The sequence below is a fragment of the Scyliorhinus torazame genome, chromosome 15 (assembly GCF_047496885.1).
Source record: "Scyliorhinus torazame isolate Kashiwa2021f chromosome 15, sScyTor2.1, whole genome shotgun sequence".
NCBI lineage: Eukaryota > Metazoa > Chordata > Chondrichthyes > Carcharhiniformes > Scyliorhinidae > Scyliorhinus > Scyliorhinus torazame.
The window spans coordinates 24,615,284-24,639,454 of NC_092721.1; the positions used below are offsets into that span (position 1 = coordinate 24,615,284).

General features: G+C 47.4%; 1 protein-coding gene across 1 annotated transcript in view; it reads right to left on the bottom strand.

The window, feature by feature from the left end:
- LOC140391562 (endothelin receptor type B-like) overlaps positions 1–12,495 on the bottom strand; it is a 62,447-nt gene extending 49,952 nt beyond the window's left edge. The window contains exon 1 of the mRNA XM_072476204.1: positions 12,017–12,495. Coding sequence (XP_072332305.1) covers positions 12,017–12,427 — 411 coding nt within the window. The 5' untranslated portion in view covers positions 12,428–12,495. The remainder of the gene's footprint in view (positions 1–12,016) is intronic.
- Positions 12,496–24,171: the final 11,676 nt, after the last annotated feature.

A 24,171-nucleotide genomic window follows, 5' to 3' on the forward strand; every position in this document is an offset into this window, starting at 1 on the left:
TATTTCTCCAATTACCCTGAAGTCATGAAGCTCTCAGACCTCACATCTCGGACTGTCATCAAGGCCTGGAAGGAGACGTTCTCCAGGCACGGTAACCCACTCACTGTCATGAGTGACAATGGCTCATGCTTCAGCCAACGGCCTCTGTTTGCCCAGTCGTATCAATTCAAACACGTCACTTCCAGCCCACACTATCCGCAGTCAACGGAAAAGTTGAGAAAGGAGTGCACGTAGTGAAGCAGCTCATCTGCAAGGCTGTGGATTCTGCGTCTGACATTCACCTTGCGCTGCTTGCGTACAGGGCGACCCCACTGTCCACTGGCATGTCGCTGGTTCAACTCCTGATGAACAGGGACCTGCGAACGACAATTCCAGCCTTACACTTGCCCAACCTGGATCACCTCCCGATGCTGCAGAAGGTGCAGCAGCTCCGAGACCGGCAAAAACAGGGCTATGATGCTCATGCCACCGATTTGCCCGTGTTTCCCCGTCAGACACTGTTCGGGTCAAGATCCCTGATGGAGGCTGGTCAGCTCCAGCTGTCGTTGTTCGACAGGCTGGCCCCCGCTCGTATGTTGTGCGTCTGGCTGATGGTTCTGTTGTGCGACGAAACAGACGGGCACTGCACAAAGTTGCCTGCCCGCAACCACATTCTTCTCCGTTTCCTTCTGGTGTTTTGCCACCTCCTGATACCTCGACTCCCGAGGCCACCAGTCAGGCTTTAATCCCGCCTATCAAGGCACTGTCGTTCCCACCACCACCTCTCCGGCAGTCGACCAGGATCAGACGCAAGCCACAGAGACCGGACTTATGAACATTTGTTCTGCTTGCTATGTTCTGTGTTCTCGCATTAGACAGCTGTTTTCACATGTACATATGTTCACATCCATTGCATGTATCTATGTTAATATTGGCCTATTCTTGTAAATACGTTCACATATGTCATCCAAACATAAAAAAGGGGAGATGTCATGATATACAGACACACACATAATGATATACAGGCAGGCATAGACAAGCAGCTAATGGACACAGAGAACAGGACATGACCAATGAGTAGGCAGGTCACTCAGGGGTGGGATCTGACTATAAAAGACACGAGGCACTCACACTCCGCCTCTTTCCACTGATGAACATCTAGAGAGTCAGTCAAGGGTGTTGTTACAATCTCACACCTCCACCACGTGGCTAAGAGCTAGTCAGGTTCAGTCAGGCAGAGTAACCACACTTAAGTTAGCAGAAAGTCGAACTCACAGAGAACTGTGCTAACTGTCCTATTAGTTCAATAAACCTGATTGAACTAACTTCAAGGTCTGGAGTATCTTTTTGATCTAAGCTGCATCCAGTTGCAGCCAGTGTTATACCAGTGTGCCTAACACGACAGGCCGCACAGAAGGTTCATGATGCGGAGCGACGCCAACGACGCGGGTTCAATTCCCGTACCGGCTGATGTTATTCATGGAGGCGCCGCCTTCTCAATCTTGCCCCTCACCTGAGGTGTGATGACCTCAGGTTAAATCGCTACCAGTCAGCTCTCCTCCACAAAGAGGAAAAAGCAGCCTATGGTCATCTGAGACAATGGCGACTTTACTTACTTTTACTGAGGACCTTGCAATGAAGGTGAAACATTTAACCAATATGTCCATTTATCTTTATTTACTTCATGGAAGGTAATCAGCTTGACGGTAAGCAAAGAACCCAGCCTTTCCAAACCGGGCCACCAGTTACCATAATGTGAAAAAAAAGATATAGTGCAGTGCTGATGTTCTGCCACTAAATGTTATTGTCATGTTCAGGAAACACTCAATCAGATTATGCTTGACATAAAACACAAAAATAACTCAATGTTGTTTCTTTGAATCCAATACTGGACTGTAAAAATTGTAACTGGGAGGCTGCATGGACTAAGCTATTTTAATACTAAGGTGACGCAGTAGATCAAATGAACCTTATCAATTGGGTATTTGCATTATTGTTAGAGCTACACACGATCATGAGAGGCCTGGACAGAGTAAATAGGGACAAACTGTTCCCACTCGGGAAAGCATTGAGAATGAGAGGGCAGAGGCTTAGGATCATTTGCAAAAGAAGCAAAAGAGATGCGAGGAAAAGCTTTATCACGCAGCGAGTGGTTGAGACCCGGAATGCACTGCCTGACTGAGGTGGAGGCAGGGTGAATTGAGGCATGCACAAGGCAAGTAGAAGTGCCATTTGAAATGGAAAAATGTGCAGGGTTCCAGGGAGAAGATGGGAGAATGGCACTAAGTAAATGACTCATTTGGAGCGCCAGTGCATATACAATGGGCTGAATGGCATGCTTCTGAGCTGTTCAAATTCTGTGCTTCTGTGATGTGTCGATAGGTTGGTCATTCGTCCATCGGCCGGTCCGTCCGTCTGTCCGTCAGTCGGTTGGTCAATCTGTCACTCTGTCCGTCTAAACGTCTGTCTATCTGTCCAGCTATTTGTCCAGCTATCTATCTATGTAAAACATTTATATATTATAGAACACAGAACATACAGTGCAGAAGGAGGCCATTTGACCCATCGAGTCTGCACCGACCCACTTAAGCCCTCACTTCCACCCTACCCCCGTAACCCAATAACCCATCTCAACCTTTTTGGTCACTAAGGACAATTTATCATGGCCAATCCACCTAAACTGCACATCCTTGGACTGTGGGAGGAAACTGGAGCACCCCAAGGAAACCCACGCAGACACGGGGAGAACGTGCAGACTCTGCACAGACAGTGACACAGCGGGGAATCGAACCTGGGACCCTGGCGCTGTGAAGCCACAGTGCTAGCCACTTGTGTTACCGTGCTGCCCCAATTATGTAATGCATATTGTCCTGAACAAGGTATAATTTTTAAGTTGAATATATGTACATATTTGTGTGTTAAGAAAGGTAAAATAGTTTCAGTTTCAGTTAGCTTGTTTGTGAATCTTTGCGGTTGGGATTCTGAATAGATTATTGGCTAAAGCTCAGAGCTTTTGGGTTTGTTTGCATATGCGCATTTTTAATGAGGTGTTACAACACTGAAGTTAAAGAGATGGGTTAAAAGGGTTTTAAAGTTTAGGGATTCTGGGGAGAAAAACACAAAGTCGAAATGATTGTACTGTTGCCAAGTGACAGTGGTCCAGGGGCAGACACAGACAGAAGACAGAGAAGAAAGTTCAGTGTGTATCAGAGAGCGAAGACAGGGATTTTCAGCTCTCTGAGAAGAAAGCATAACAAGGTTATTGGGATAGCAGTTGACTGAATAGTCAATCATAGGGCTCAATAAAGTAATCAGTTTAGCAGAGGTACGAGTTGAAGACTGAGTGTGGAGCGCAGTCGTTGGGTGTCTCGGGGAGAGATCCAAGTTGGATGAAAAGCATCAAGTGGCTGGGAATTCACCAGAAGAAAACCATTTGCAACTGTGTCAGTCGCAAGCGAGAAGCCTTTGTGTGTTAAGCTAGTGGTAATTCTTCACTGATTTACCTGTTGCTAAATATATTGCTGGGGTAGAAGAATAGTCTGAACTTGAAGCACCTTTTTGTCTTTGAACTGAGATCTGTCCAACCTTTTTGTCGGTGGAATACATTTCATTTTTAATTTTTTATTTAATATTTTACTCTGTGTATTAAAAGTTCACCAGCAGATTCCTGTGAATTTGTTCATTAACTTTCTCGCACAATTTCTACAAAAAATCATTAGGATCTATCAAGTCAAGTTTCACTCTGGGAACGGACTTATCAAGTATTAAATATCAGCTGGGATTGTAACAATATATAATAGATAAATATATACACACATACATACACACATACATTCTGCTAAATATAAAATATAACCTATTAATTCTAGACAGCTTGCATTATTAATACATTATTCTTTAGGTCTGCCTTTTTCCGATCCCAGTTGATGTCATAACTAGACGGAAGATCCCAGAATGGAACCCTGGCACAGAAGACCGTGGCAGGATTCTCCATCCCGCTGCAACAGTTTTCTGGTGCAATGCGGAGCATCCCGCTGGCGGGAAAAGTGGAAGAACAGAATCATGGCACTGCTAATTCATTTTAACAACAAGAAAAAAAAATTATTAAACAGGAAAAAATTGGATTGTCATACAAAAAGCCTTATCTTAACAATTACACACAAGCTTTGGGATTGGCATGGATTACTAAATACATCTTAATCTACAATGTCTCATTAACACAAAGTCCCTTTTAAGATCACAAGATAACTGTGGGTAAATAAACCCTCCACTCTGCACCAAATGAATGTTTGTTGATGTCTCCTCTGAATCCCTTCAGATGATTGCATGTCAGACTTTCCAAACTCCACTTCCAAAAAAAAAACTTTAAAATCTTCTCTCATAGGTATGCTTTCCCTTAGCAGTTTGCATTCCAATATCCAGACCAAGGTTTCCAAATAACACTTTTAAACAAAGTTTCTGCTCCATTTTTAACAGTAAATCCAGGAAAGGCTTTTACACTAATCCCTTTAGAATTTACTTGCCTTGACTGCTATGCAAACTGCTCCCAGACTATATGGCATCAGACGTTTGATTTATATTTGAAGGCAGATATACCACTTTAAATCCGGTTACTGCAATTGACTCTTTTACTCAGAGCACTTTGTTTACTCTTCCTTGAATTCTTCTAAACAATACCTTGGTCTCTGTTCACTTAACTCCAGATTCTTCATTTCTCTAGTTTCCTTAACTAGCTGGACTTTAGGTTTCCGGCATCTGTTTTCTTAACTCTTACTCCATTGTATCGCTTTTCCTCTAGCACAGCTGAGAGAGATGTTCCCTCTATACCTTCTAAAATCAACTCTGACAGAGCTGTGAGAGCTACCTTCTCTCTCTCACACTACCTATCTCCAACTGCAATCAAATTGGCTAAAATAAAACTTACATTACTAGGTCCCAGTTGCTCAGCAAGCGCTGCTGGCTTATTTGCTCTTTACACCCATGCCCTCTCTCAACACAATAGAAACCAAATTAGAACTTAACCAACCCCCACACATACAAACACTTTTGTCCAGCATGAATCTAACTATAGGTTTTATACTTACAGGCACAGAAACATTAAATTAAACACATTTAAAACTATACCTTATTTCTAATGTTCACCAATACAAATATAAGCCCTTAAAATTACTTTTTTATTTCCTAACACCCATCAACTTTGTGACCACCAAATTTCCAAACAGCTCCCATTACACCTAGAAAAATGCATTGTGCAGGTGATAAAACCAAATATACAAAAAAAATTACATTACGCTGTCTTTAGAAAGAACTCCTGATGTTATGGAATAAATGTAAGACAAATTTTAACTTCCAGTGTTGAATTCTGGAACTAAACAGCTCAAGCTTTGGTCTTGTGGTTTATGATGTTATCTCACCTCCTTGATCAAATCATTGGCTTGAAATCAGGCTGATGCGAATGAGTATGTTAATCAATTCTACAACATTCTTGCAAGCCAGGCTACACTCGTCACAGTCAATTTAGTGCTTGAGTTTCCTTGTGCTTTTGAAGAACATGCAATCACAGCATACATGATGCATATCATGTGTGCCAGCACATGCACAATGGTACTCCACATTTTGCGAGAAGCAGAACTCTGTATGTATATCTGTGTGTGCGGTCCATGTATGCTGACTACATTCATTATCTCTAGTGCTGGTTCACAGTCTACTGGCCTGAGGGGTAGTTAGAAAATAAACCTGATGCACGCTAAGACAAAGTGTGGTCTTTACATATGCTGAATTCTAGGACTTCAGTTTGCAGCTGCTGGAGCCTTACTCCACTCTTAGATCACGACCACGAGAAGCTCAGACAAAGCCAAGTGGGGTTCGGCTGCTGTATACATTTTTTTGCAATGTTTGACACATTCATAACCACAGCTAGCATAACAAAAACTGTAGACTATACAAGTTTAAGAAACCATTTTCTTTCAAATTTAGTTGAGAATAGGTTTATTGGATAATTAAAAACCACCACTGATCATAATTTGTTTAATGGTTTCCTGCAGGGAATTGCCAAGTTTTAGAATTTTATACGATGAGTCTGATCTCCTTTTAACTGGACAGGCTGCTCACTACCATCTAAGATGTTCCATTGTTGCATTAGAATGTGTGGGGCTCAGTTGATAGCACTTATGCCTCTAGCTCCCACTCCATGGCTTAAGCAGAAAAATCAAAGCTATCACTCCAGTGCAGTACTGAGGGAGGGCTACACTGTTGGAGGTGCTGAGTTTCAGATGATATGTTAAACCGAGTCTCTGTCTGTGCTCCTCAGGCGGATGTTAAAGATCCAATGGCGCTATCCTGAAGATGAGCAGGGGAGTTATCTTTCAACCAGCATCTGTTATCTGGTCGTTGCCACATTGCTGTTTGTGGGAGCTTGCTGTGCGCAAATCGGCTGCCACGCTTCCTCTATTACAACAGCGACCACACTTCAAAAAATACTTCATTAACTGTGAAGTGCTTTGGGATGACCAGCTTTCAAGAAAGATATTATATAAAAGCAAATCTTTTTTTCTGTTGAAAGCCGCATTATCTTTTTACAATGAGCCCATTGTCAGGTACCTGTCTCCCTCAAGCAAAGAAACAAGCAGCCAACAGCTCCCTCTGTACAGCTGCTGGGTGATAGTGAAGGAAAGATTAAAGGGAAAGTTAACAAATCCAGATATACATTCCGAATTTCATCATTTCAATGCCATATCTTCAACTGGTTGTTTTTTTTCCAAAGAGCTTCAGAGTCACTGAACGGGAGTCAATTTGGATAGAGAGTGATTATAGGATAATTACTGATGTTTCTTTCCTATTTCCTTCCTTATCCTCTCCAAGCTCGTCTCCAACTCCCTCATTTCCATTAAACTCTTGACCACCTAGCACCCCTCCAGGGCACTACACCAGCTGACATTAGAGATAGTTCCCTCTGCATAGACGCTGTCTCCCTTCCTTTCAAATCCATCATCAAACCCACCCCAAAGATGTTCACTTTCAAACACATTGCCCCTGAAAACTGCCATCCTACCTTCAAATTTCCTTTTTTCTCTCAAGTTTTGAATGTATTATTGCCAACTAGATCTATGTCAATCTCCTCTGCAGCTCCCTGATTAAACCACTCTATATAGATTTCTACCTCTGCCAGAGCACCAAAATGGCCATTACCAAAGTCACAAACAACGTTATCTGTGTCTATGTCTATGGTATTATGAAGTATTTATTCTCCTTGTTCTCTTTGAGAATACTGCACCCATTGACCTGGTAATGTCCACCACTTTTCTCCATACGGCTCCTTTGCTAACCAACTCAGTCAGACTGATTATGTGATTGTCCCTGAAACAGACTACCCACAAGCTCAACATCCATTTAACCTTAATCTGAGATTTCAACACAAGACCACATCTTCTACATCCCTAATATTATCATCCTCCATGCCTACCTCAACCTATCTACTGCAGAATCCCCTTTCCCTTGCATTTGTCATCTCCAGCCTTGACTATGGTCTTTATAGACTTCTGTAAGTTCAAAACTTCTTGCTTATAACCCATTCTTCACCAAGTTTGCCTACCCAGCATCCCTGCCCTCACTGGCATACATTCACTCCTGAGCCCCTGACAACTCTAACTTAAAATCCTCATTTTTAAATTTAAATCCCACCACAATGTTGGTCTTTTCCATCTCTCTAACCTCCTGCTAGGCTACAACCTTCCCCAACAAAACTGTCCTTTACTGACTATGCACCATTCTCCGAAATTCCCTTCATTTATCTGTCATCCTTCTCTTCCCCTTTTAGACCTCATTTAAAGCCAGCTTATTGACCCAGCTTGTGTTTTCCTTTCAAATCTCTCCTTCTTAGGCTTGGCATCCTTCACAAATGCATCTGTGAAGTGCCTTGAGTGTTTCTCTACGTTAAAGGCACAGATCAATAAATATTGATGATGGTGATGTTTGGTTTGCTTTTAGGAATTTTCATCCAAAAATGATCAACAATGTTATGGATATGTAAAATGTTATTTTGCTTGTTACGATTCTTTTAATAGTAATCATTAGCAAATTAGGTTGCGGTAGGAAAAGTGAAATAATTGGAATTGAATACTAGTCTTGATGCCCTATTTGCTAATGGTCTACTAAGTGATCATGAAGATTACAAAATACAGTTGCAGCAATGAAGACCAAAGAGTAGGAAGGTGAGGTTTGAGTAATCCTCACAAATTAAATGCGTCTCATGTAGCAAAACGGTGGTGGGTGGGAGTGGGGGGGTGGAGGGGGGGGGGGGGGGGGTGGGGTGAATATCTGAAGAATTTAAACTGATTCCTGATTATGGAGCATGGAAGTTCTAATCTGCCCACTGCGAGTGCATTTAGATTGTGTTGGCAAGAATTATACCCTAATGTACATCGTAACACTTTAAGAAGTCATCAGAACTCTTATATTCGATCAGTAATTATTGTAGTTCTTATTCACCAGGGAGATGGAGTAAAGGTACCAGAGGAGACAAGAAATACAGACCTGTACTGGTATTGTTCGAAGAACTTTGTTAGAAAAACTTCCGACTGCAGAAGTGTCGATATATTATAATCCCCTATCAACTGCAAACCTGAACAAACATTTTGTAACATGATTCGGAACAAAGCTAGAATTTCCTGCTAAACCTATCATTATCGCCCAGATGTGAGAAATTGATATATTAACACGCAAAATATTTAATATGCTCATAATGCAAACTACTAATGTATTGTCATTTTAAACGACATACAATCTTTAAGATGAAGCATCTTCACACCCACGCGAAAAGCGCATATACAGATTGGCACAGTGGTTAGCACTGCTACCTCACAGCTCCAGGGACCCGGGTTCAATTCTGGCCTCGGGTGACTCTCTGTATGGAGTTTGCACTTTCTCCCTGTGTCTGCGTGGGTTTTCTCCGGGTGCTCCGCTTTCCTCTCACATTCCAAAGATGTGCAGGTTAGGTGGATTTGCCACGCTAAATTGCCCCTTAGTGTCCAAAAAAGATGAGGAGGGGTTACTGGGTTATGGGGATAGGATGGAGGTGTGGGCTCAGGTTGGGTACTCTTTCCAGGGCCAGTGCAGACTCGATGGGCTGAACGGCCTCCTTCTGCACTGTAAATTCTATGAATATGTCCATATTTCAGAAGGAAGCATGGAAGCATCTCTCATAATAGCTTGTGGCAAATAAATTCTGACCATTCTTAATAAAACCTTACTTTGTACAGTTTATGATTAAAATAGAAATGCTTTGCAGTATGATTGGGTTCCAAGGCTCTATGCGAAACGATAAAGAATTAATTGATAAAGAATAGTGTGCATTTCCTTCTGACTCCCTCTACAATAGCGACCATGCACTTGGAAATGTGTTGCTTGGATCAACCAGGATTTTCACAATTTCCGTTTAGCTATTTAAAAATTTTTTTAATGCATATTCCATGGCTTGGCATTAAGACTGATTAAATATCTGTTCTGTGCATGAAAAATGTTAAAGGATCATTATTAACATCACTTTTTGGCATTAGTGCACAATATACCAGATTGTTTGATTAAAAGCTGCAGATATCTATCATCTCCTTTGCTGCTTGTCATTAACAAAATGAAGGGATTGCCCCACTTTCTAACCAAGAGGAAACCAGCGTGCAAACAAAGGTTGCACGCACAAATCAGTGTTTAAGGATGAAATTATACAGCACAATATTTTTAGCAATAGAATACAAAATGCAACTGACAACACTTGAGATATAGTGGACAGTGGTGGACTGTGATTTGAACTTCGCCTACTATGGAAGAAATCTGCAAGTGCACAGCACGGAATCACAGAATTGTTACAGTGCAGAAGAAGGCCTTCAGCCCATCGTCTCTGTACTGGTTCTCCGAGTGAGCAATCACCATACTGGCTCCCATTCTCCAGTACCAGGTCATCAAACAGAATCTGCCACTAGTTCTACATGTTAAACTAGCTAGATTTATTTTGCACAGCAAGCTACTCAAAGTGTCAGCTGAAAACGATGCAGCGAGCAAAACAGGAGAGTGTCTGGGACCTGAATGAATGGGACAAGCAATTGTGCACCTCCTTTACCAAACAGATTGAAGGATTGTGACATAGAAAATGGAAGAACTCGAAGGAGGTGCAAAGCAAACTGGGTGAAGTCAATGTCAAATCAGGTACCGGGGCAGAAAAATAAAGAGGGAAAGAAAGATTGGATTAAGAGGGAGAGAAAAAGGCGGAAAAGAAAAGTCAGAGAAAAAAAATAATTTCCGTTTCTTAAATCTCAGACAATTAAAACCTGAAAGTATAAGACTTAGCACTTGCAATAGTTAATTTAACTGTCTGTGAAGCTGATCGGCAGTAATTAGCACTTATCATATTAAAAGGATACTTTCGAGTGGAGTAGGCAAAAAAAAGCCTTACGCGGCAAATTTAATTTCTATCCACTCACAAATTCTGAAACTTTACACTCTTCAATGCGTTTCACTGGTAAATCGGATAGCGAGATGCCACCTTTGCAAAACTAACAGTGGACCACACATCTTGGACAACAACGTTCAATGTCCTCAGTTAACTGCCCATCTGACGTTGACGAAAGTCGCTGTAATATTTACGCACAAATAACAACATGTGCTGTTAGCCTTGCTATTAGTTCGAGGGCAAAATCTGTTACAGTTCTGCTCATGAGTAAAGGGGGCAATAGTCAGTAAAAGGATTCTTGTATACACCGCCCAGCAGATCCAACAAGAGAGGGAGTGGGCATTTGTTTTTAATACCTGGTGACCGGAGTCATTAATCCGCCTGGGTGAAGTTCCCAAGGTGGGGGATGGTTTTCTGGAGAGATCGCCCACCTTCTCAGTTTGGGATGTCTTACTTTGCTAAAGGCACTATATCAATGCAGGAAGTTTACAAGAATGGTTCCAGGGATGAGAAACTTCAGCTATGAGGATCGATTGGAGAGGTTGGGATTATTCTTCTCAGAGAGAGGAAGGCTGAGAGGAGATGCGACAGAGATGTTCAAAATCATGAGGGGGCTGGGCACAGTTGATATGGAGAAACTGTTCCGGCTGGTAAAAGAGGGCACAGATTTCAAGTGATTTGCAAAAGAAGCAAACAGAGGCCGGAATTCTCCGGCTATTGGGATTCTCTTTTCCCGCTGACAGCGCACGCCCGCCCATGGGTTTCACGGCGACGTGGGGTGGGTTCAATGGGAAATCCCATTGACAAACAGCAGGAAGAGAGAATTCTGGCGCCGGTGAATGGTGCGCCATCAAGGGACACACGGCTGGGGGGAAACCAGAGAATCCTGCCCATGATGTGAGGGAAAATCTTTTTCACGCAATGGTTGGGGTCTGGAATGCCCTGCCTGGCAGTGTGCTGATGGTGGTGTGTGTGGTGTGTGGGGTGGGGGGGCGGGCGGGGAGTGGTGTTTCAATCGAACGAGACATTGAAGAAGGCGTTGAACAGAAACAGTGCAGAGGGGGACGGGCAAAGGCAGGGAAATGGCACCAAGTCATGGTGCTCGTTTGGCGAGCTGGTGAGGACGTGATGGCCCAAATGGCCTCTTTCGGCGCCAAAACAATTCTGTGAATCTGTGATACCCCCCACCACCCCACAGCTAGGCGCATATCCCCAGTCGGTTTGCAGGTAGAATCAAGGTGCGGCTAAAATAAATGTGAGTCGGTAGAGAGTTTGCATTCAGCATCGAATAACAGATTCCCTCCCGTTTGTGACATGCACGGATTCAGCAGTGGATTCGACTGCAAAAAGGTGCAAATTTATTGCAAGTGTGAAGACAAATTTGCATTGTTTCCTTCCCATGGCTAAACTTTCCCCGAAAACCGTAACGATATTCAGACTTTGCAAAGTTTCAAAGTTGCTTTGCAAATTCGAAGTTACAGCGAAAGGTCGTTATTCATTGATGCTTCATTGCAGCAACATCGCGGCTGCTTCAATGCTCTCCCAATGCCACTACAAAGGGGTCACTGCCTCTATCCCTGTGCCCGTGAGCCTTACCTTGTACACAGTGATGGGGATGTCGATGATAATGTGCAGCAAGTCCCCCAGAGCCAGGCTGGCGATCAGGATGTTGGGGCCATTCCGCATGAACTTGTTTTTGTAAATGATCCTGAGCAGGGTCGAGTTGCCGATGATGCCCACCACGAAGACCAGGCAGGAGACGATGGTGTTGATGTACTTGAAGGTGCCCCTGATCTCCGTCCGCACGTTGCACATGGGGCGCATCCTGCCGCCGCCGGTGCCGTTCTGGGCGCCCGCGCTGGAGTTGGAGGTGTCCCGGTGCCCGGGCACACCGTGGGCAGTGGGCGCCGCGCCATCCTGAGGTTGGCTCTGGCCCCGGACGCTGAGGACTGAGTTGTCCCCCAGGGTGAGGAGGATGAACAGGAGGAGGGCTCCAGAGCCGAGCATGCTGAGCGTCCTTCAACAGCAGGACAGTCACTGGGAGCCGAGAGGCATTTCCACTTGGAAAACAGGGAGAGGGAGGAGCTGGGAGGGGTGGAGGGAATCAACACACACACACAAAAAGCATGGGATTCAACCAATTCCACTTGCTCATTCCAGGCAGTTGTGGGCAAGGACTCAGATCTGTCAGATGGTGAAATATTAGCATCGAATCCCAGTCAAAAGTTCAGTGTATCGCTAATAATAACGACTGTGATACTGGGGGAGAATATAACTTTATTGGCAATGGAATATATCCAGCGAGGCTCCCTAATGATGGGCTTATCGATGTGGAGTGTGTTAGGGAAGAAGCTTTTCTTTTCTGTTTAATGTTTTGAGAAATCAATTTCATATTTGTGTTTGCACCCCCCCCCCCCCCCCCCCCATTCGCATATTCCCGGGCAGGAAAACAAATTATCCTTTTCCAATTGCTCAATGTTCAATATCACCACTTTACTGCTCCCCAATTCTGTCCCAATACACTCTCTCCTGGATCAATTCGACAGCACCTCCTTCGTGTTTATTTTCCACATTCCACACTTCTCCAGGTATTTCGAGGATTTTTGGAGTGTGTCTGTATCCTCAGCCTTTTTGCTGTTGTAGCAGATCCCCAGATAGCACACACACACACTCACTCATACAGTTGTTGGAGATGGGGAGGTCAGATTCTCTCTCTCTCCCACCCAGAGAGAGGTTTTCAACAGGAGAGTTAGCCCGCAGTTCCGGGGCTGGGTCACAGAAACTGCTCTCTAATCTCTCCCCGGCTTCCTCCCTCAGTCAGCCCGGACCCCGCCCGCCTGCCTCACTCTGCACTACTGCCTCTCCGACCGCAGCCAGCGAATCGCTTCTTCCCCTCCTGTCTGAAGGGCTATTCATTTTTTTTCTTTTCATTTTAGGGAACATTGGCTTTGCGAGGCTCCCAGACCAACTGAGACAGATTTCCACCATCGCCAGCGCCCCTTGCTAATAATTCACAGGTTAGCGCCTCACTCCATTGTTCAGCTCGGAAGTTGGGAACCTTCTCTTTGAGGGGAGAGAGGGCTGGGAGGAGATGTGATAGAGGTGTTCAAAATCATGAGGGGTCTGGGCAGAGCAGATAGAGAGAAACTGCCCCCATGGAAAGTACTGCCCGAGAGTGTGGCCGAGGCGGGTTCAATGGAGACACTCAAGAGGGAATTTGAAAAGAAACAATCTGTAGGTTTACAGGGAGAAGGGAGGAGTGAATTGTTCATTCGGAGAGCAGGTACAGACTCGATGGGCCAAATCCTATGATTCTGAATTCGGTCAATGGAAGCCAATCTAGGGCTCGCCCAGGATTTTACATCGTATTTTGTCCGTTTATATCTGGGGGGCGAGATTCTCCACTCCCACGCCGGTTGGGAGAATCGCCTGGGCCGCCAAAATTTCCAGGGCCGCCGGTCCGACGCCCTCCCGCGATTCTCCCAAGCGGCGGGAACGGCCCAGTCGGGTTTCGCAGGCCGGAGAATCGCCGGAGACACCCCAAATGGCTATTCTGAGGCCCGGATGGGCCGAGCGGCCAGGCCAAAACGGCGGGTTCCCCCCAGCGCCGTCCACACCTAGGGCGAAATTCTCCCCCAACGGCGCGATGTCCGCCGACTGGCGCCCAAATCGGCGCCAATCAGACGGGCATCGCGCCGGCCCAAAGGTGTGGAATGCTCCGCAACTTTGGGGGCCGAGCCCCAACATTGAGGGGCTAGGCCGACGCCGGAGGGATTTCCGCCCCGCCAGCTGGCGGAAATGGCATTTGTTGCCCCGCCAGCTGGCGCGGAAATGCGGCTCATGCGCAGGAGCGTCAGCGGCCGCTGACAGTTTCCCGGCGCATGCGCAGTGGGGAGAGTCACTTCCGCCTCCGCCATGATGGAGGCCGTGGCGGAGGCGGAAGGGAAAGAGTGCCCCCACGGCACAGGCCCGCCCGCGGATCAGTGGGCCCCAATCGCGGGCCAGGCCACCGTGGGGGTGACAAGATTTCGGCCCATCGCGGGCCGGAGAATTCGGGGTAGCCCTGGGGCCTATTGAACCGCGCTGGACCCGCCATTCTCCGAGGCGGGCGGCGCAACTCACGCGGGGCCGATTTTTTTGTATTTTTTATTTTAAAAGATACGCAGAATATCTGGTCGTCATCATATCGCTGTTGTGGGAGTTGTCAGCAGAAAAACTGGCTACCCTGTTACAGTAAACTCAAAAGAGTACTTCATTAACTCGAAAGCACTTTAAGACTTCCTCCGGCTGTGAAAAATGCTAAATAAATGCAAATCTTTCTTATTTTGTTCTGAGATTTAAGGAGTGAAGTTGCGAAACTTCTCTCAAAAATCCATGATGCGTTGTACATCCTCACACCCGTACTCATCTTTCTCTCAAATCAATGATTGAGTTTCTTGAACTAGCTCTGCTCCGTGGACTCTGATCAAAGTCACAAGTCCCATCCATCATGTCCATGGCTATCCATGCTGGCTCTTCACAATTTGTCCCTCAGCATTGATTCGATCCCCCACCTTGGCTACTCTCCTCGGCTGAAACAAACCATCTGCCTCTTGCGTGTCCTATTTGATCCTGCGTTGCATTTTCAACCCCATCACAAGGAATGCCCACTTTGATCTATATCACTGCTCTGCCCCTGCAGCTGAAACCATCATCCATGCCTTTGTAACCTCCAAAATTGACTATTCTAGGGCTTTCCTGGGAGTTTCTCATCTTCCACCCTCCAGGAATTTGAGATCCTAAAGCACGCCAAGTCCCATTGCCAACATCTCCGACAAATGTACGTGTGCCTTGCCATGCAGCATATCTGGAATGTGCCAGGAAGTACAGCAAACATTCCCTTTAAGATGCACAGGTGTATGGATGTGTAACAATCCGGAATTTACCACATAGTGCAAGAAACATTCCCTTTAAGATGCACAGGTGCACGAACGTGTAATAATCCAGAATTTACCACACAATGCAACAAGAATTTCCTTTAAGATGCACAGGTGCACGAACGTGTAACAATCCAGAATTTACCACACAGTGCAACAAGAATTCCCTTTAAGATGCACAGGTGTATGGGTGTGTAACCATCAGGAATTTACCACAAAGTGCAAGAAACATTCCCTTTAAGATGCATGGGTGCATGGATGTGTAACAGCCCAGAATGCACCATGCTGTGCCTCAAACAGACTACTCAAAACAAAATGAAAAAAGAAGTAGAGAACATTACCCTTCAACCCCTGTGCTTTCTGGCTCACATTGACTTCCTGTCCACCATGCCTCAATTTAAAACTTCTCATCCCTATGTTCAAATCCCTCAATCGCCTCTATCTTTATCTTACAACACATCATTCCTCCCACACTTATACACCCCCCTCCGCGCCCTATGTCCCACCATATGTGGCCATGTCTTTAGCCACCTCTGCTTTAAACTTTCAAATTACTTTCTAAATTTCTCCACCTAACTGACATTATTTAAGGTGTTCTTCAAACCCTACCTCCCTGACCAAGTTTTAGTCACCTGCCGTAATAACATTTTTCTTCACCTTGGAAACATCTTCATCAGAGATGGCTCCTTTGATGTGCCTTGAAACATTTCATTATGTTTTACTCTGTAGAAAGAAACCGTTTTCCTGTGGCGAGGGGAGGTGGTTGGGGGGGGGGGGGGGGGGGGGGGTGCAGGTGGGGTGGTGGGGGGACTATTGATCATGTCATTATACTGGCCAGATGATCTGTCTATGTCCTTGCTGGTGATTTGTTTCTTATTCCACTTGACTCTTGGTCTACTGGAGGCTTCCCACTTTATATTTCTTTTTTTAAATCTCCCTTATCATTCACCTATTTAAGCCATTCACTCATTACTATTGTCTTGTGCTCGCCTTTGATTCCGCGCCTTACACTTCTTATTATCTTGCACCATTTAACGATCCCCAGTTCACCACTTAGCAGGCTATTGTAATTCTTTGTGTACGTGTGAGAGAGACAGAATGGCGTATGTATGTAAGAGAGGGAGTGTGTGTGTGTGTGTGTGGGAGGAGAGAGTGTGTGTGGAGTCTGTAGATGTGAGAGAGAGTGTGTGCGTTTGTGTGTGTGTGAGAGTGTGTGGGTATGTGTGAGAGTGGGGTCTATGTACGTGAGAGAGTGTGTTTGTGTGTGTGTGAAAGACAATGGGGTGTGCGTATGTGAGAGAGATAGTGTGTATGTGAGAGTGAGAGTGTGTGTGTGTGAGGGGCAGCACGGTAGCACAGCGGTTAGCACCGTTGCTCTACAGCGCCAGGGACACTGGTTCGATTCCCTGCAGAGTTCTCCTCGTGTCTGCTTGCTTTTCCTCCAGGTGCTCCGGTTTTGTCCCAAAAGCCCCGAAAGATGTGATGTTAGCTGAACTGGACATTCTGAATTTTCCCTCTGTGTACCCAAACAGGTGCCGGAGTCTGGCACCTCGGGGCTTTTCACAGTAACTTAATTGCAGTATTAATGTAAGCCTCCTTGTGACACGAATAAAGATTATTACTAAAGTACGTGTGGCTGTGAGAAAGTGTGTGTGTGTATCTGAGAGAGAGAGTGTGTGTGTGTGTGTCTAAGAGAGAGAGAGAGAGAGAGTGTGTGTCTGAGAGAGAGGGAAAGAGAGAATGTGTGTGTGAGAGAATGAATGAAAATCGCTTATTGTCACAAGTAGGCTTCAAATGAAGTTACTGTGAAAAGGGAGAGTGTGTGTGAGAGAGAGGGAGAGAGAGCGTGTGTGAGAGAGAGAGGGAGAGAGTGTGTGTGAGAGAGAGGTAGAGAGAGTGCGTGTGTGTGAGAGAGAGATAGAGAGAGTGTGTGTGTGAGAGAAAGGTAGAGAGAGTGTGTGTGAGAGAAAGGGAGAGTGTGAGTGTGTGTGAGAGAGAGGGAGAGTGTGTGTGTGAGAGAGGGAGAGAGAGTGTGTTTGTGTGTGAGAGAGAGGGAGAGAGTGTGTGTGCGAGAGAGAGAGAGAGTGTGTGTGTGAGAAAGGGAGAGAGTGTGTGTGAGAGAGAGAGAGGGAGAGAGAAAGTGTGTGAGAGCGAGGGAGAGAGAGTGTGTGTGAGAGAGAGGGAGAGAGTGTGTGTGAGAGAGAGGTAGAGAGAGAGTGTGTGAGAGAGAGGTAGAGAGAATGTGAGTGAGAGAGAGGGAGAGAGTGTGTGTGAGAGAGAGAGGTAGAGAGAGAGTGTGTGTGTGAGAGAGAGAGAGAAAGTGTGTGTGTGAGAGGGAGAGAGAGTGTGTGAGAGAGGGAGAGAGAGTGTGTGAGAGAGAGAGGGAGAGAGAGTGTGTGAGAGAGAGGGAGAGAGAGTGTGTGAGAGAGGGAGAGAGAGTGTGTGAGAGAGAGGGAGCGAGAGTGTGTGAGAAAGGGGGAGAGAGTGTGTGAGAGAGGGGGAGATAGAGAGAGTGTGTGAGAGAAAGAGAGAGAGTGTGTTAGAGAGAGAGAGAGAGTGTGTGAGAGAGGGGGAGAGAGAGTGTGTGAGAGAGAGGGAGAGAGGGTGTGTGATAGAGAGGGAGAGAGAGTGTGTGAGAGAGAGAGGGAGAGAGAGTGTGTGATAGAGAGAGAGCGAGAGTGTGTGAGAGAAAGGGAAAGAGAGTGTGAGAGAGAGAGAGGGAGCGAGAATTTGTGAGAGAGGGGGAGAGAGAGTGTGTGAGAGAGACGCAGAGAGAGTGTGATAGAGAGGAAGCGAGAGTGTGTAAGAAAGAGGGAGAGAGAGTGTGTGAGAGAGGGGGAGAGAGTGTGAGAGAGAGAGAGAGAGAGGGTGTGTGATAGAGAGGGAGCGAGAGTGTGTGAGAGAGAGGGAGAGAGAGTGTGTGTTTCTCCCCATTTCCTTGTTCAATTCCTTCTTGAGTGCCTTCCAATCTTCACAAAGGGTCAGCGCAACAAACAGATGCTGCTGAGCATTTCTGGGCAATTCTATTTTTATCTACGCAAAACATGACTTCCTGTATTTCATTAACATCCAATCCCACCGGCTCATCATTTCTGTGCTCACTGAACTACAATGACTCCCGGCCCCGAATTCTTAAATTTTAAACGCTTATCCTCTCGTTTAAATCCCTTCAAGATCTCAGCCTCCCAGTTCCCCAGCCTTTCAAGAGCTCTGCATTCTTCCACCTCTGGCTTCTTGTGGATCCTGCTTACTCCCCTTTACCCCACCATTTGAAGCCATGCCTCAGCTGTATGGGCCCTGTGTCCTAAGCTGTATTTCCTGAAATTTTTTACCTCCCTCCACACTGATGCGACCATCAATTCACTCGAGACAAGAGTAAAAGTAAACCGTTGCTTTAATCAACTTAGAACAGTGCCTGCCTGCGACTGATACAATACTGTGCGCCGCCTACAGATCGACCGCTCTTTATACCACCCTCAAGGGGAGGAGCCATGGGCGGAGTCCATACGTGTCCCAACATGTTCCCCTATGGATGATGCCATACAATGGCCCATAGGTGGAGCCCACAAGGGCACCAGCATAGCATAGATGCAAATACAAAGGCAAGGCATGATACTGATACAATAGTGGATTATTGGTATAATACATTCACCACATTCACCCCCTGTTAAAAAAATGAAGTCCGGCGGGGGTGACGGGTTCATAAGTTCAGCCGGTCCGGCGCAAGGATTGTGTGCTGTGATCGCCGAAGCTCTGGCGTCGGTGCTGGCCCGGGTGTCGAGCTCATCCGTGCTGGCATCGGTAGTGGGGGCGCCGGTGCGGGTACAGACGTGGACTCCGGGAACGTCTCTTCTGGAGCTTCATTCCTGTGGACCGGTGAAGGGGGAATGGCGGGCGGGTGCCATAAAGGGGTGGGGGCGCTGATCATGGTAGGTTGGGCGGGATATAGTGGAGGGGCGGTGGTGGTGGTAGTGGTGGAACCGGCAGGCGCCAGGTCCCGGAGGGAGACCGTATCTTGTCGGCCATCGGGGTGTTCGATATAAGCGTACTGGGGGTTTGAGTGTAGGAGCTGGACCCTCTCTCCAGAGGATCGGCCTTGTGGCTCCTGACGTGTTTTCTGAGTAGGACTGGTCCCGGTGTCTTCAGCCAGGACGGAAGCGAGGCCCCGGAGGTGGATCTCCTAGGAAAAACAAATAGGCGGTCATGAGGGGTCTCGTTTGTGGCCATGCAAAGTAGGGACCTAATAGAGTGGAGTGCGTCGGGGAGGACCTCCTGCCAGTGAGAAACTGGGAGATTCCTGGACCGCAGGGTTCTCCCTCTCCACCTGCCCGTTTCCCCCTGGGGTTATAACTGGTAGTCCTGCTCGAGGCAATACCCTTACTGAGCAGGTAGTAACGCAGTTCGTCACTCATGGACGACGAGCCCCGGTCACTGTGGACATAATTGGGGAAACCAAACAGGGTGAAGACACTATGTAGGGCCTTAATGATGGTGGACGTGGTCATTTCGGGGCAAGGAATTGCAAAGGGGAAGCGGGAGAACTGATCAATAATATTGAGGAAATATGTATTGCGGTTATTGGAGGGGAGGGGCCCTTTGAAATCGATACTGAGGCGCTCAAAGTGTCGGGATACCTTTACCAGATGGGCCTTATCCGGTCGATAGGAGTGCAGTTAACACTCCGCACAGATCTGGCAGTCCCTGCTCATGGCTCTGACCTCCTCGGTGGAGTAGGGCAGGTTGAAGACCTTGATATAGTGGATAAGCCGGTGACCCCCGGGTGGCAGAGGTCATCGTGGATAACCCGTAGTCGGTCATCTTGCGCGCTGGCGCATGTGCCGCGGGACAGGGCATCTGGGGGTTCATTGAGCTTCCCAGGACGATATACTATATCGTAGTTATGGGTGGAGAGTTTGATCCTCCACCTCAAGATCTTATCGTTCTTGATTTTTCCCCGCTCTGTATTATCGAACATGAAGGTTACCGATCGTTGGTCGGTGACGAGGGTAAACCTCCTACCAGCGAGGTAGTGCCTCCAGTGCCGCACGACTTCCACGGTGGCTTGGGCTTCTTTTTTGACTGAGGAGTGTCGAATTTCAGAGGTGGTGAGGGTGCGCGAAAAAAACGCCACTGGTCTGCCTGCTTGATTGAGGGTAGCGGCGAGAGCAACCACAAATGCGTCGCTCTCACACCTGGAAGGGGACGGACTGGTCCACCGCGCGCATCTCGACTTTGGCGAAGTCCGCATTGATGCAGCTGAAGGCCTTGCGGGCCTCAGTTGCCAGTGGAAAGATAGTGGCCTTGATTTGTGGGCGGGCTTTGTCCGCATAGCTGGGGACCCACAGGGCATAATACGAAAAGAACCCGAGGCACCTCTTCAGGGCCTTGGGACAGTGAGGGAGAGGGAGTTGCAGGAGGGGATGCATACGGTCAGGGTCGGGCCCGAGGACCCCGTTCTGCACGATGTAGCCGAGGATGGCTAGCCTGGTCGTGCGGAAAACGCATTTCTCCTTGTTGTAGGTGAGATTGAGGGTTTGGGTGGTTTGGAGAAATCGGTGGAGGTTGGCGTCGTGGTCCTGCTGATCATGGCCGCAGATGGTGACATTGTCCAAGTACGGAAATGTGGCCCGCAGCCCATACTGGACCACCATTCGGTCCATTGTTCTTTGGAACACCGAAACCCCGTTCGTGACGCCAAAGGGGACCCGGAGGAAGTGGGAAAGGCGGCCGTCTGCCTTAAAAGCCGTGTAGTGGCGGTCCTCCGGGCGGATTGGGAGCTGGTGGTATGCAGACTTCAGATCCACCATGGAGAACACCCGGTAGTGTGTGATCTGGTTTACCATGTCTGCAATCCGGGGAAGGGGGTACGCATCAAGTTGCGTGTACCGGATTATGGTTTGGCTGTAATCAACAACCATCCAGAACTTTTCCCCGGTCTTGACGACCACCACCTGAGCTCTCCAGGGGCTATTGCTGGCCTCGATGACTCCCTCCCGCAAGAGACGCTGGACCTCGGACCTAATAAAAGTCCTGTCCTGTATGCTATACCACCTGCTTCTGGTGGCGATGGGTTTGCAGTCGGCGGTGAGGTTTGCGAAGAGTGAGGGAGGGTCGACTTTTAGGGTCGCGAGGCTGCATATGGTGAGTGGGGGCAGGGGCTCCCCGAACTTCAGGGTTAGGCTCCTGAGGTTGCATTGGAAATCGAGTCCTAATAGGAGAGGAGCGCAGAGGTCTGGGAGCACATATAATTAAAAGTTTGCATACTCGGCGCCCTGTATTGCTAGGGTTGCGGTAGTGCACCCTTGGATTTGCACCGAGTGCGACCCAGAGGTGAGGGAGATGATTTGTTGCGCCGGGAAAATTGGGAGCGAGCAGCGTCTTACCATGTCCGGGTGAATGAAGCTCTCTGTGCTACCGGAGTTGAAGAGGCAAGCCGTCTCGTGCCCGTCAATCCAGACGGTCATCATGGAGCTCCGGAGGTGCTTGGGTCACAACTAGTCCAGGGTGACCGCGCTGAGATGCGGGTAGCCGGTGTGGTCGGAGGTGCTGGGGCGGCTCCGCGATGGCTGCACATGTTAATCGTACGCATCGAGCAGTGTAGCAAATGGCGGCCAAGATGGCGGCTCCCGTTGTTGGAGCGTGGCAGGTGGCAAGGAAGATGGCGTCCAAGATGGCGGCCCCCATGGATCGCACATGGCCAGCCGCGTGGGGGAGGATGGCCAAGATGGCGGCCCCCGTGAGTCGCACGTGCCGTGAGGACTGGAAGATGGCTGCTACCACTGATAGCATGAGGCTGATGAGGGGGGCGGCCCTGGGACGCTGGCGGCGAGTGGTGAGGATGTGTCGCGCGTAAACCGCGTTCACGGGCCGTACATAGAGTGGGGCATCACGGTAGCATTGTGGGGGGCAGCACGGTAGCATTGTGGGTAGCACAATTGCTTCACAGCTCCAGGGTCCCAGGTTTGATTCCGGCTTGGGTCACTGTCTGTGCGGAGTCTGCACATCCTCCCCGTGTGTGCGTGGGTTTCCTCCGGGTGCTCCGGTTTCCTCCCACAGTCCAAAGATGTGCAGGTTAGGTGGATTGGCCATGATAAATTGCCCTTAGTGTCCACAATTGCCCTTAGTGTTGGGCGGGGTTACTGGGTTATGGGGATAGGGTGGAGGTGTTGACCTTGGGTAGGGTGCTCTTTCCAAGGGCCGGTGCAGACTCGATGGGCCAAATGGCCTCCTTCTGCACTGCAAATTCTATGATGATCTATGGTAGAGGCGTTCGAGCATCACGAGGGCATCTGCATAGGAGGAGGCCTCGTCGAGTCGAACAGAGATTCGATGGCTCACCCGTTCGTGGAGGAGGCTCCGCTTCTGTTCGTCAGTGACGGAATGCTTGGAGGCAGCTGCGACTTAGGCCTTGAAGCATCGAAGCCAGTGCGGAAAAATTTCTTTCGCCTCCGCAGCCTGCGGATCGAGTTCCAGTCGGTCAGGTTTGAGGGCCGATTCCATAGTTGCGTTTAAGTTGATTAAATTGATGCGGCCATCAATTCACTCGAGACAAGAGTAAAAGTAAACCGTGGCTTTAATCAACTTAGAACAGTGCCTGCCTGCGACTGAACAATACTGTGCGCTGCCTACAGGTTGACTGCTCTTTATACCTCCCTCTCAAGGGGACGAGCCATGGGCGGAGCCCATACGTGTCCCAACATGTTCCCCTATGGTTGATGCCATACAATGGCCCATAGGTGGAGCCCACAAGGGCAACAGCATAGCATAGATGCAAATACAAAGGCAAGGCATGATACTGATAGAATGGTGGATTATTGGTATAATACATTCACCACACACACGTTTGAGACTCCCCTCAAGACCTGCTTCTTTTCCAACTTTGAAGTTACCCCTCCTTCTTTGTCTGGCAGCTTCTATTGTTGGATTATACTTCTGCAAAAATGCCATGGGACGTTTTCTACTTTAACGGTGGTATATAAACGTACATTGTTGTTATGGTTGAAGGAGGCATTTGGTCTGGGGACTGGAAACAGGCCAATGTGGTACTTACATTCAAAGCATATGGACCGCAAGAAAACCATTCCATGTAAAGTAATAAGATCAATTATTATGTGTAAAGTTAGGAAGTACTTGCCACGTCAGTAACCTTGTTAACAGCAGTCACAATGGGAAAATCCCAGCTAACCTGCAGCCTCACTGAAAAGTGGTAATGCCTCTGACATGATGTATTTTGACTTTCAAACATTTTTTGGAAAAAAATTGGCAAGGGCAATTGATGAAACTCAAAGCTGTGGAAATTCAGGGTAAACCTTGAGCATGGATAAAAATGGGTTCAAAGGTAAGGAACAATGAGAACTCGTTGGAGAAACTAGCCTGGATTTTCACTCGGGAGCCGCTTAAAAATGGTGTGTGAGATCCGCTTTCTCCCTCATACCCGTTTGTGGCCATTTTCATCAGAGCGGGATAAGGGTGCATGGTCCATTGCAGGGGTGGGTAGTATAATCCACCCCTTCTCCACAATTTTAGTGGAGTTGAGCTCCCTCAGTAAATAAACATGGTTCACAGAATTAAGTCCATTGATCAGCAATGTGTAAGTGAGCAGATGCAGTAAAGTTCTTTTCCAATTTGAAAATACCCTTATTAATTAAAAACCCGAAAAATAAACATAGAGTCATAGAGGACTACAGCAGAGAAAGGGCCCATCGGTCTATCGCATCTGCGCCGGTTAAAAACAACTACCTAACTATTCTACTCCCATAGCCTTGCCTGCCTTGGTATCGAAAGTGCACATCTATCGACAGGAAGTATGAGGAGACCCCAGAGGCAGGACTTTTA